Genomic DNA, 12,710 nt, shown 5'->3' with positions numbered 1-12,710 from the left:
ACTCAAACACAACTCACGCCTGCTCCCATGGCCCTGACGGCGTCCCGCGCGGGCTGGCGACACTCAAACACAACTCACGCCTGCTCCCACGGCCCTGACGGCGTCCTGCGCGCGCTGACGACACTCAAACACAACTCACGCCTGCTCCCATGGCCCTGACGCCGTCCTGCGCGCTGGCGACACTCAAACACAACTCACGCCTGCTCCCATGGCCCTGACGCCGTCCTGCGCACTGGCGACACTCAAACACAACTCACGCCTGCTCCCATGGCCCTGACGGCGTCCCGCGCGGGCTGGCGACACTCAAACACAACTCACGCCTGCTCCCACGGCCCTGACGGCGTCCTGCGCGCGCGCTGGCGACACTCAAACACAACTCACGCCTGCTCCCATGGCCCTGACGCCGTCCTCCGCGCTGGCGACACTCAAACACAACTCACGCCTGCTCCCATGGCCCTGACGCCGTCCTCCGCGCTGGCGACACTCAAACACAACTCACGCCTGCTCCCATGGCCCTGACGGCGTCCTGCGTGGGCTGGCGACACTCAAACACAACTCACGCCTGCTCCCATGGCCCTGACGGCGTCCTCCGCGCTGGCGACACTCAAACACAACTCACGCCTGCTCCCATGGCCCTGACGGCGTCCTGCGCGCTGGCGACACTCAAACACAACTCACGCCTGCTCCCATGGCCCTGACGCCGTCCTGCGCGCTGGCGACACTCAAACACAACTCACACCTGCTCCCACGGCCCTGACGCCGTCCTGCGCGCTGACGACACTCAAACAAAAATCTCACGCTTCCTCCCTCGCTGCTCTTCACACCAAGGAAAGAGTTCCTCCTAAATATTCGCAAACTGAATGCTTCAAAATACTCATTTTCTGCTTCTAATGCAGGTTAGTATTATTAATCTTCCTTTACACTGTTCCTAATTCCTTATCTACCTTAATCCATAAGCAAGGCCCGTGCAGTGATGATGTACAAACAGCATCACCACCATCGCCGGGCAGCACTTGTACATTTTGTTGCCATCTGAATGCCCAGCTAGACTTCACGGATGTTAAGTCTGACCTTTTGTACAGGACAACCACAGAATTTCAGCTGACACTTCCTCCAGTGAACCAATGCCTTCTCTTACACTCAAACATACCCTTCGAAAACTACCTGTAGGAGTTCTTAAGCACAGAGATTTGGACGGACACTCCAAAACGTAGGAAACGAGCTGGAAGAACGAAGGCTCGTGAAGCGCCAGCCAGCTCGCCACAGCAGGCAGCCGGGCGGCAGAGCCCTCTCACACCCGCTGGTGCAGCCTCCTCGAGCACCTCAGCACACACAGGCAGCCGGGGGGCAGAGCCCTCTCACACCCGCTGGTGCAGCTCCTCTCGAGCACCTCAGCACACACAGGCAGCCGGGCGGCAGAGCCCTCTCACACCCGCTGGTGCAGCCTCCTCGAGCACCTCAGCACACACAGGCAGCCGGGCGGCAGAGCCCTCTCACACCCGCTGGTGCAGCCTCCTTGAGCACCTCAGCACACACAGGCAGCCGGGGGGCAGAGCCCTCTCACACCCGCTGGTGCAGCTCCTCTCGAGCACCTCAGCACACACAGGCAGCCGGGCGGCAGAGCCCTCTCACACCCGCTGGTGCAGCCTCCTCGAGCACCTCAGCACACACAGGCAGCCGGGCGGCAGAGCCCTCTCACACCCGCTGGTGCAGCTCCTCTCGAGCACCTCAGCACACACAGGACACCTCCACAGTACATGTTCTGGCTCAGAGATTCCTGTTTTGGCCATACCACCATGTCTACAATTAATATCGTTTTGCCATTACTTCTGAGTTTCCACAGGTGCTAGCCAGCCAGGAGAACCTGTGTCCCCTTGCCACAAACCCTGGTGTTCTTCAGGGACAAAGACACTGACAATAAACCCTGATGAGCCTGGACAGAGCAGAAGTTACAGATGATTTGTCAGCCCATTTCTCTCTTACAAACACACATTTGCTCCCCTAGCTTCAGGACCATTCACCCTGGTGTCTACTTCCAATGGCATATTCTCTTCCCAAGTCCTCCTTGTTTAATAAGGACCAAGGAATGAGTTCTAAATAGAACCTTAAAAAAAACCCCAAACAGTAAATGGGAGAAGTTAGTGTAGGGCTTTCTCCTTGAGCAGCAGTAGCACAGATCTCAGCAGCTTACAGCGCATCACTCACTGTCAGCACCTTTGCCTCTCCCCTTGACTTTCCTCTCCTGTAAGATCGCTCATTTTAAAACAAAGTAAATGTAGCACAGTCAGCCCCTGGTGTTTAAAAATCTTTGAAAGGGAGACTGTGCTGTTATTCTCAGGAACCTTGTATTTACAGTGTAAAAAGTGAGGTCTGACCCCTCCTGAAGAGAGGCCTCTCCCTGCTGGACTCACCACAGAGCGGAGCACAGCTTTACTGCCACAGTTTTAGACTGAAACTAATGCAAACCAGCTGTGAAGCAGAAGCTTTTGAAAGAGACTACTCATTTTCTACTGAGGTTTTAATTTAACAAATCTAAGGAATCTGAGTGACAGTTTGCTGAGAGCACGCTCCCACACTCCTCTGTTTTCTGGGACTTCGGATGGATTCACTATCTGTGTGCCAAAGTCTGATCCACATTTCTCAAGTGTAGATTGAAATTTCCCCTTTTCACACATTTCATCACTAAGTACTTAAAGAATCAAGCTTAAAACTAAACATGCCACTTCCTTCGCAAAATTCATGCATGCAGAGCTAACTATGCATGCCAAGTAGATATTTATGGCCTCATATTAAATATCTAACACACAAACTGGCACACAATTGCAAGAAACTCAGGCAACTCTTGGAAAAAAAATTGTCTAGGTCATCCAGATATTAACAAGAGCCAAAATGTTTCCAGCACAAGAAAACATTTCAGTTGATTAAATACTCAGATTTTACTTGGTCTCAGGCCAGCAGAACAATTCATAAGCAATTCATTCCACAAACACAAGCAACATATATAGTCTATTTCAAATCAGTGTTGCACAAAAGCAATGCTGCTTTCTATTCATTCTTTATTTGACAGCTGATCAGAATGGAGTCTACAAAGAAAACAAATGCTCAGCAGTAGCAAAGAATTTACTGCGTAGGTCTTTGGCCCCAAATTTATGTCTGTACTGAACTCAATACTGCCTTGCAATTCCTTGACAAAGGAGAATTACCCCAGTTACATAACTGAATCTTTCTTTGTAATGTAAAAAGTATTTTGTGGGTAGATAGATTTGGATATTAATAATTAAAGAGAAGTGGTCAAATCTTTTCCTGCCCAGCGACAGTATCTGTAGTGGTCTTTGGCCATAGTTTTAACTGTTGTGCAACTTCATAGTTTCAAACCAGCTGTCATTTTAGCTATAACAACTGAAGAGCAAGGCATTGTCTAGGAACTAATAACAAGCTGAGAAGAGATGGCCTGATGTGCAATAAAGGGGTAACACATGCTCACGAGCCACAGGAAACGCTCTATGAGCTGCCTGCTATCGCTCTTGCTGCAGAGCTGATGGTTTTTCTCTGTTAGCTGATGTGCTGGCACAGTTTTCTCTTTGTGTTTTACACAGCTCATTAAATGATAAGTTTCTTATATTCCAAAGATTTCTCCCCTGCCCTCAGTAGCAACAGCAGTTTCCTCATGCCAGTTGAGAAGGTAAGCCCTTTGGGGTAGAAGCTGAATTAAATCTTTGTATTTTATATTCAATTTCTGTCATTGAATAATAAGTTTACCAAAAGTCTGAGCAAATCACTGAAATGCTAAATTGTCAGAAAAAGTTAAAAATTAGAAAAATGTGTGCTAAAAAGCACAATACGTGTCTCGTATCTAGCCTAGCGTGCTGTTTGCGGATTTGGTGCTGTAATTGTACACTTACATCAGGATTGATTCAGAAATGGCATAGACCTTGAAGCAAGGTTTATTTACCAGCATCACAGATCTATCACTTTAAAGACAAAAACCCAATACAAGCGGTGACCTCCTCTTCCAATTCATGGCTCTAAATATGAGTGGCATCCCCAGATTGGTCGCAGGCACATTTCAAATATCTTCACCTCATTATGAAACAAATTCATTTTGTAAAGACAATAATGACATGAAACAACACTGCATACAGCACTTAAAGACCAAAGGAACGTTCTATCCTCATTCTTGCTTTTTAGTAGATTCTGCTGTCACTCAAGAACTAGGATACAGTTGATCATTGGAGTGAAAATGAAAAGCTGAACGCTCCCCCAGTACACCTGCGTCATCTGTGTTTGTAAGGAAACCAGACTCAAGAGAGCGGCCTTTGGCTTCAGAAGTACCATGTTACCAGCAACAGCCGCCAGGAAGTGAGGCTGCCACGGGACACGCATCCCAGCCAGCAGCAGGGCGGGCACCAAAGAAACACGGGAGCAAACCAACCAGCACCAACTATTAACACATTGGCATTTACTGAAGGGGATCATTTGTCCTAGAGCACTGTGAGACAGAGTATTTGTCACCCAAGAGGTCATTTATTCCTTGGTGACAGGCAAAACACACCTACAACGGGCGCCTATTTGCTGGCCGGAGCAGGTAACTCAGAAACGAGGGGACGGTGAGGAGGAATCCCAGGGTGCGCAGTCTGCTCGAGATGCGCTCTGCCACCCACACCTGCCCGAGGTGACTTCACTACGTTGCTCTGGGAGCTGGTTCTCAATGAAGGTACAATGGGAGTAAGCAATACTAAAATTATTTCACTTACATGCTTGAGCCATTACCATCTTAGAACACTTGCGGGGCTTAGGTTAAGAAAATATTTTTTTCTCACAGTTTAAAACACAAAACTGAGCAGCATGCACTTCTTGAGATGCCTTTACTTGCTGATCGCCTGCACTTCACTCTCTTCAAGATCTCTCTTTCAACATTTTGTCCTTGAAATGGAGATTAAAAGCTTGATTCTTAAAGTCTCCCTGAAATTTGATTTTATAAATATATGAAAATAAAAATTTGCCCTTTTCACCCGGAGTCCCTGCCTGGGTCAGCAATTTGGTGAGCAAAAGGACCAATGTGAATTTAGCAGACGTCTCAGTGGTCCTGGAGCTGGGTGACAAGGAGAGCGCCTGCTCGCGTCAGGGAGACAGCGCTCGCCCCTGCCCCGAGCGCCAGGCGTGGGAACGCAGGGGCTCGCGTTCCTGGGCAGCACTCAGCACCGGAAGGCTCCTGGCGTCTCACTCCAACCTTTCACCAGCACTCAGCAAGGTAAATAAACCGTACAGTCAGGGAGCTTCAGATTGTTCCTCTCATGAGCAACGGGAAGACGGGTGGAAATACTTGTTTACAACAAGAAGACACTTATTCCTGCTCCCTTTGCCTTGGAGTGAGCACCTGCCACTTGCAGAAACTGCTTTTTTTCTCTTTTCTTTTGCATTAAAGGCTTAGTGAGCTGGCTGAAATGATCTTCCTGGCACAAAAATCTGAAAAGAAGTGATTTCACCTCATACCATAGCATCGCGCTAGGGAATGTTATCTGAAAGCACTTTAGGCACGTTTGTGCTCACACACATGTGCGTGAAGTTCCTCCCAGCCTGTTTGGGTACAACTCATGGTTGTGTCACTATTGTTTGCAAGTGTAACATTTTCAAGTGCTGATGCACAAAATTTACTTGTCTAAACCTCTTGACCGAGCAAAGGTGCCATCTTAAAAATTTCAGTCCCAAGTGAGTCAAGAGTTTGCCTTCTCAAACAGCTCAGATTCTTCTAAGCTAGCAAAGTACAGGCGGAGGCTGTGCTCTGAGGAAACACACACCAACAGAAACCTAGACAGAAATACAGTGATCTCCCAAGGCAGCAAAAGCAAACATCAGTCCTTTGTCAGTAGTGGCGTTACAGCCAGCAGTATCTGACCATACAGCAGGCGGTCTGGGGGCAGCACAGCAGCTGCTGCTCCAGGAGAGCACTGACCGGGCACTTCAGCCTGTCAACAAAGTTGTGACGCTCCAGCACCTGCGACTCCTGGTAACCGCGAGCCACAGCTTTACTAAAGACAGGACTTTGGCTGCTGACAGTGTAACACAGTCTTAAAGCAAGGAGCAAAACAGAAGCCAAAAACTGACCTCCCGTTAGGAGCAGGACAGGTGAGGTTTGTAGGAGTCAAGGTGAGAAAAAAAAAACCCCACATAGACCACTTTTGTGTGCGTGTACCACATTCAACCCAGGTGTCTCCAGCATGTCCCATGAGGGATTCAGGCCACAAAAACCACCTTAGTGTTAGGGAAATGTGCTCTGACAAAACTAGTACATGAAGTCTCAGGAGAGGGTCACCTCTCAGTCTTCAGCTTTCTTAAATAATTTATAGAATAAAATGGGGACCTACAGATACATGGCAGACTTCTCTTAGCAGGTATTAGCTATGCCTTAACAGTAAAAAAGTGTTTTAGTATCAATATCAGCTTTTAAATAAAAATAGTTGAGAGAATATAGAGTAATTGAACCACAGAGCAGTTTCTCCAGGTCAGCACAGAGCAGAAGCATAATACTAACGTTACTGTTTGCACAAAGTGTGAAACCACCTTTGTTTGCTTCCACTTGGAGTCTAGGAATTCACAGTAACACAACAGTCCCAGGTATGCAGTCACAAAAATAATTTTTAAAAAGATGACAGTTTCTACAGAAATGCAAAGCTTTTATTGATCATATGTGAAGTTGTGGTAGGATATAGTACTGCTACATCCAGTACCTCAGCCAGAAATTAATTCCTTTATGAGCAAAACAGATCTATGGAGAGTTACCTCCTTCCCTTCCCCGCCCTGACTGCCTATACCTAAGCTTTTCATTGTAATTGCAAAAGAGGAAGAACTGGTCTAATACGGGGGGTAATATAGGACTCTGAGTTCGCAGAGCATGTCCTGCGAGGCACCAGCTGTACTCACCGTGCATCTGGTACGTGTACGGTGCTTGTCCAGCTGCTGGGGTACTGAAGCTGGATCCATAGCTAAGGAACCCACTCTGTCCCGGGGAATGGCTCAGGCTGTCCTCTGTTTTGATGCCTTCGGGGCATAAAGTAGGAACCAAGAGCAGAACGTGAGTGTTTGTAATAGAAAGGTGTGAAAAAGCAAGTTTAGGCATTAACTTTCTTTTTTTTTTTTTTTTTTTTAATTATCTGCATTACCCGAACAGGTCTCTTAAATAAGACAGTCAAGGAAATCAATCACAAATAATATTTGAGTCAGCTACATCCTGTATCCATACCTGAATGAACTTTTGCTAAGATGAAGAAACAACCATGAATAATATTGTTTTCAAAAACAATTTCTGAACAAATAGTTTTGTTTTAGAATTAAACTAACTCATTGATTCTTGAACTTTCTGGATGGTTATCAGATGCAAGCAATGATTAACAAAGCAACAGGACCTTCAGCACAATAACCTCAAGACTTATTCTCAATGGAGTTACCTTTTACTTGTGTTGCATTTTCAGCTTTGGTAGCAAAATGTTTATTGGCTAGTCATACAGGAGGGTTTTCATCGATTCAGTCAGATACAACATACTAGGAACAATAGGTAAATACTGAAGCACAAAAATATTTTCATTATGAAGATCAGACAAACTGACAATTTACAGAGGGAACAGTGATAGCTGAATTAAACATTGCAAGACTAAACCTTTGCTGGTAGTGAAAGGGGTCAATATTTTATTCCAAGATGCTGCTGAGATCGTACAGCTGTATTATTAAAATAAACAGCTGAAAGGTGCGCCTTATGAACCCTTTGGGCACGATCCTTCCCTCCTTTGCATCCGTATTTACACAAAACAAAAAAGTGGACACACCCTGAATGCTGGGCCTAAACAAAGACCCTGTTGATGTTCTGGCCTTGGATTTATTCACTTCCCATGCTGTTGTCATCTTTTAGCACTTGTAGGCAAACTTGCCAAAAGACAAGTTGAGTTTCGTGGGCCTTTCACCAAACATGCTGTTTTCTAGCTTAATGACTCTTAAAAGCAAGAAGTCTGCATTTGCTCAAGTTGGGAATAAGTTCTCCCAGATAATGTTTTCTCTAATAAAAATGACTTCCTTTAGCTTTAGGTGAGAATAGCTGCAATGCAATTTGAGTACAAGTTAGTAACAAGATGACAATGCTGCATTGTGAAATGCAGGAAGTTTATTTGGACAGTGAATGAACACGTGTTGGTGCAAGCGTCCGGCTCCATTGCTGCTGGGAAAGCAAAGGGATTTGCGAGTGTGCGCAGAGAAGCCGCTTTTCATAACGTCCCATGCTTTTCAATTACATCAGCACTCCGCATGCGAGCATTCAACCCACCCCAGCTACAATTAATCTTCAGCAAATGGGCCTTTTTGGAAGTCTAAAAATCATTGTCAGACAGCGAAATAACTTAGCACCAAATTAATTTCCAACAATGTTCTGTTTTGTCTAGAAACTGGCTGAGTTTTATTTTTGTGCCTAAAACCAATACTGCTTCATTGTTCTTGGTTGTCAGCCAGGTGGAGTTTTTCACATGCTGTGCTGAGTATCTTAGAGAGGGTATAGGGGCTGGGGGAGGGAAATCACTGCTCAAGGATGCTAAGAGGTCATCCACGGGATTTATAAGCAGCATATGGGCCTGACGCATGTATGCCCTAAAGACTCGAGGCAGTAGCAAATGGCTCCACTTTCACCTGCTCCAACAGGACAACTGTTCAGAGTTTGCCTTGGAAATCAGCCAGCTGATGCAAACACACAAGTAGCTCCAGGAACGGGTCTCAAAACATTCCTCTCATCATCCTGGTAGAGCCTGGGCTCTGCCAAGCCCATTTCCCTGGCCTTCCAGACTCTCGCATGGAATTTCCCTTCAGTAAAAGCTTTGTCAATGGCTGTACAAAAGCTTCTTGTTGGGAAGAGATACTGTATTTGCCAAGCAAACAAAGGTGTTTAAGAGCACAAGAGAAAACAGGAACGGAAACAGAACCACCATATGAAGCCATTTTAATGCTGCAAGATTCAGCAGTCACAGGATCAGCTGGGAATAAGGAACCCAAAGCTTTCTAAAGAGCTGTACGTAAGCAAGAGCAATATCTCCTTGGTCCTTGGGAGTGGAAAGAATTTCCCAGCTCTCTCAAGAGCTCCAACTTTCCACGAAGAGCTTGAGGACACCCTTGACGCTCGGTTTAGCAGGCATTCCCCTCCCAGGAGCGCTGGGTTTATCAGTCCTCTGCCCGAATCCCCAGCTGCTCGTGCCCAGTGCCGCTGCCCCCCAGCTGCTGGCCGGGCTGTGCAGAAGGCGGGAACAAAGCTGACTGCAGTGCAACATGTTCACTGCACCTACAGCTAACGACCGTCCATTTAAATATTAACAGCCTTCCAAACCCAAAGTACCCTGTATCATATTTCACTTAAGCGTTATTCTGCTCTCTGTCTTGGTTCTTCCATAATAATATATAAAAACTTTTTCTTAAAGTAGCTTGCATCATTGAAACTCCAAGAAGAAACAAGGAAGGCAAAGTGTAGTTTACCTAAATATCATAATTAATGCAAGAGACTTTGTCTTGGCAACGAGTCATGGGAACACTCACCAGATACTACTTGTAAGTGACACATCCTACTGTTTCTCATGCTAATATCCTACTACTGACTGGCTCCAAACTTAACTAGTTTGCAAGATCATAACCCAGGATAGAAAGAGCTGACAAATAGTTCAAAAGTAATCCTAACATTTTTAACAAAGTCAGATTTTCCTTTAAGCCTAAGAAGAGAACATTGCCGAGACTGAAATGACTTTTCATTTTAAAGCTTAAGATTTCAATTATATTTTTCAAGGAGCAAGAGAAAGATGTCCTCAAAGGCAGCACGATGTCAGAGTACTCACTGTAGGGTATGGCATAGGGCTGCCCTGGAGGAGGATAGGCAGTGTACGCAGCAGCCTGCTGGATTCCCGCGCTGTACTGGGTCTGTCCGTACGTTGCCATTGTTGGGAAAGATGGGACTGTCACTATATGGGGATAATGTCTATGGAGAAAAAGAAAACAGAAGGTCTAAGGCAACAGTTACTGTACCTGACCCTCTAGAGCACACGTAGAACACTTCTAGACATTTTGATAGAATAATATCCAAAGTATGACGGTGAATATTTTGGTAACTCAGAATCGACTAGACTGAGGCAAAAGTTAGTTTCAGTATATGGCTTCTGATACAAGCTATTAAGATTATCTAAATGAATGGGGACTTTAAGACTGCATAATATGTACAAGTTAATAAAATCACCACTGATTTTTCATGTTTCATTTTGAGTTTGCCAAAAGAAACGAGCGACATGGGAAACCTCTGACATTTCAACATATTCCTCTGTGGTAACTCGTAAACACAACAATATTCAAACCGATAAGGTTTGGATTCCCAGGGGTATGAAAGTACACTGCACAGTACTTCAAACCTTCTTTCACTCCATATCTAACAAGATTAAGAACCAGCTACTTCATTGGGGCCAGAAACATGCAGGGGAACAGGTGGATGGGCTTAAGGCAAATGCTTTGTAAGGTGGCAGAAGTCTGCACAGCAGTCTGTTCAGCAAAACACGGTTTTTGAATGACAGCATTTGGCACAAGCACTCACTTTGCGGAGTAAAGATGGAGAGGACACTGTGGTGCTGCTTTGCTGCTGCCTGGAAAACAAAATTAAAGGGTCTTAGATTTTCATCTTGTTCTGTTTGGCCAAACCAATACCACTGTTGTACCACTGCTGGTTTGAAAAAAATACACAGGAATTAGAAGACTTTGGTTTTAGTGAATCTCCACAAACTGAAGTAGGTAAGAAAGTTATTCTCCACTTAATAACAAATAAAGATTTAGGTTTTAACTGAGGGTGAAACTGAACAATTGAGCTACCAGTTTCTTCTTCTCGTGGAACCAATAACAATCATGAAGCTGGTCTTTAGTGGAATGACTTCTGTCCTAAAGGCTATAAAGGCAACTACTATGATTATTGATGTAAGCTCACTGCACTTTTTGCCCTTTTGATTTTTTTTTGCACCCTCCTAGACCATAGCTCACTTTCTTTAATGTTCATTAAAATACATCAAATCAAAATAAATATTAAAAGTACATTGTATATCTCTTTACTCTTGAATTTTTTGAGTTAACTATAACCTACCTTCTTGACCTGCCAGCAAAACATCAAACCAGTAGAAAATGTATCATACAGGTTATATGTGCAAGATGCCTCCCAACGAACCAAACTGTTGTGTCCTCCAACACTACCAAAGAAAAATGTGCCACCCTATTCAGAGATAAATTTAGGTTTAATTAATTAAAATCTAAAAAAAAACCCCTAAATTAAAACCTGTAAGTTGTCTGTGAGTATCATACCTAAATGCCACTATGAGTACTACACAGGTTGCATCCATAATGCCATCTGAATTGTGCTTCTCAGTTCCTGGCTGGAGCTGTTAGATGTTATTACAGCACGACAAATGCCAAAACACCCTCACAACCACCAATAACAGCATTAGGTACAACAAATTCATCCTCTCTATCTGCTGGCTGCATCAATGAACAGGCCAGACTAATTGCACACTGCTTCTCCACGCAGGGAGAACGCCAAGCACCACGTTGTCTGCTGATGGCAGCACCACCATCCTTGACATTGCTGCTGGCATCTACAGTGAGGCTTGTTATGCATAGGAAGTATCACCCAGTCTCATGGAGAAGATGATCTCTCGACTACAGGTGCGCATGCTGGGTGGAAAGGGAGATTCCTGCAGCATCCCCGATGCCTTCGCATTGTTACCGCCAGGCAGGAAACATCTGCAGCGCTGTCCCACGCACCGACAGCGACACACCCGCAACGCTGTAGATGGATTGTCTTCAGGACGAACATACCACCCTGAAAGACCTTAGAAAAGTAAAACCCACCAGCAACCCCGCCTTAGCTCCTCTTCCTATAAAAAATGCAGGCAACACTAACCCATTTCCTAAGCAACAGGCAGAGAGGCTTAGTTAAAAATAAAAATTACAAACGATAGTGTTATACAAATATGCATATTCATTTACACACTCATATATAGAAAAAAATTAAATCCAATATGGGCTTACCTGATTCACCTTCAAACACGCTATAAAAAGTTTGCTTTGACTTACCTGAAAGAAAAAAGTTTAGAAAATTAGATTTTTAGACTGTGAAAAAAACCCTATAGCATTTCTGCCACACTGTTCCTTTTCACCAAATAGAATTGCATTGAAGAAATATACTTTTTTAGTTTTCTCTCGTTTAATTCATATTGCCTTTTACAGCAGAACAGACAGTTTGAGCATAAGATTAATTTATTTTCTATAAGAAAAATTTTACATCTTCAAATTTTTAATTTTTTAAAGAGGTAAGTACAGAGCAGATACACCTGCCAAGAATACCAAATGGGGATTTACTGCATATGAATATGCAATATGCCACTGTCACTGCCAGAAAAAAGAGCAAGTTAAACCTACACGTGTTTCTACCCAAAAGAGCAGCACTACAGGCAAAATGTGCATTTGAAAATTATACTGATGTAATTGCACAGCTCTGAGAAGCACCCATGAAAACAGCAGGCCAGACATCTACATGGGCATCCATGTAAGTATGGTAATCTTGGTAGCACAGGAGATCATTCCATAGAAAAATAACCAGAACACTTCTGTAAGAAATGTATCAACATGAGCTGTCGCTAACAAACTGGCGTCCAACTGCACAA

The 12,710-nt window shown here is 44.7% G+C and overlaps 1 protein-coding gene across 4 annotated transcripts in view; it reads right to left on the bottom strand.

Annotated features, from left to right (window-relative positions):
• Positions 1-12,710, bottom strand: part of EYA2 (EYA transcriptional coactivator and phosphatase 2) — a gene marked incomplete at its 5' end in the record, with an annotated part of 87,001 nt that overhangs the window by 35,076 nt on the left and 39,215 nt on the right. For 2 of the 4 annotated variants that reach the window (XM_082065670.1, XM_082065669.1), the window contains 3 exons: positions 6,922-7,038; positions 9,855-9,994; positions 10,598-10,646. In XM_082065670.1, coding sequence (XP_081921796.1) covers positions 6,922-7,038; positions 9,855-9,994; positions 10,598-10,646 — 306 coding nt within the window. Of the gene's footprint in view, positions 1-6,921; positions 7,039-9,854; positions 9,995-10,597; positions 10,647-11,134; positions 11,156-12,075; positions 12,121-12,710 lie in introns of those variants that run through there. The other 2 variants (XM_082065672.1, XM_082065671.1) reach the window with 2 other exon arrangements.

This window comes from Streptopelia decaocto, assembly GCF_964273445.1.
Source record: "Streptopelia decaocto genome assembly, chromosome: 14".
Taxonomy (NCBI): domain Eukaryota; kingdom Metazoa; phylum Chordata; class Aves; order Columbiformes; family Columbidae; genus Streptopelia; species Streptopelia decaocto.
Note: the sequence above shows the minus strand (reverse complement) of the source record. Positions and strands in the feature narration are given on the sequence as shown.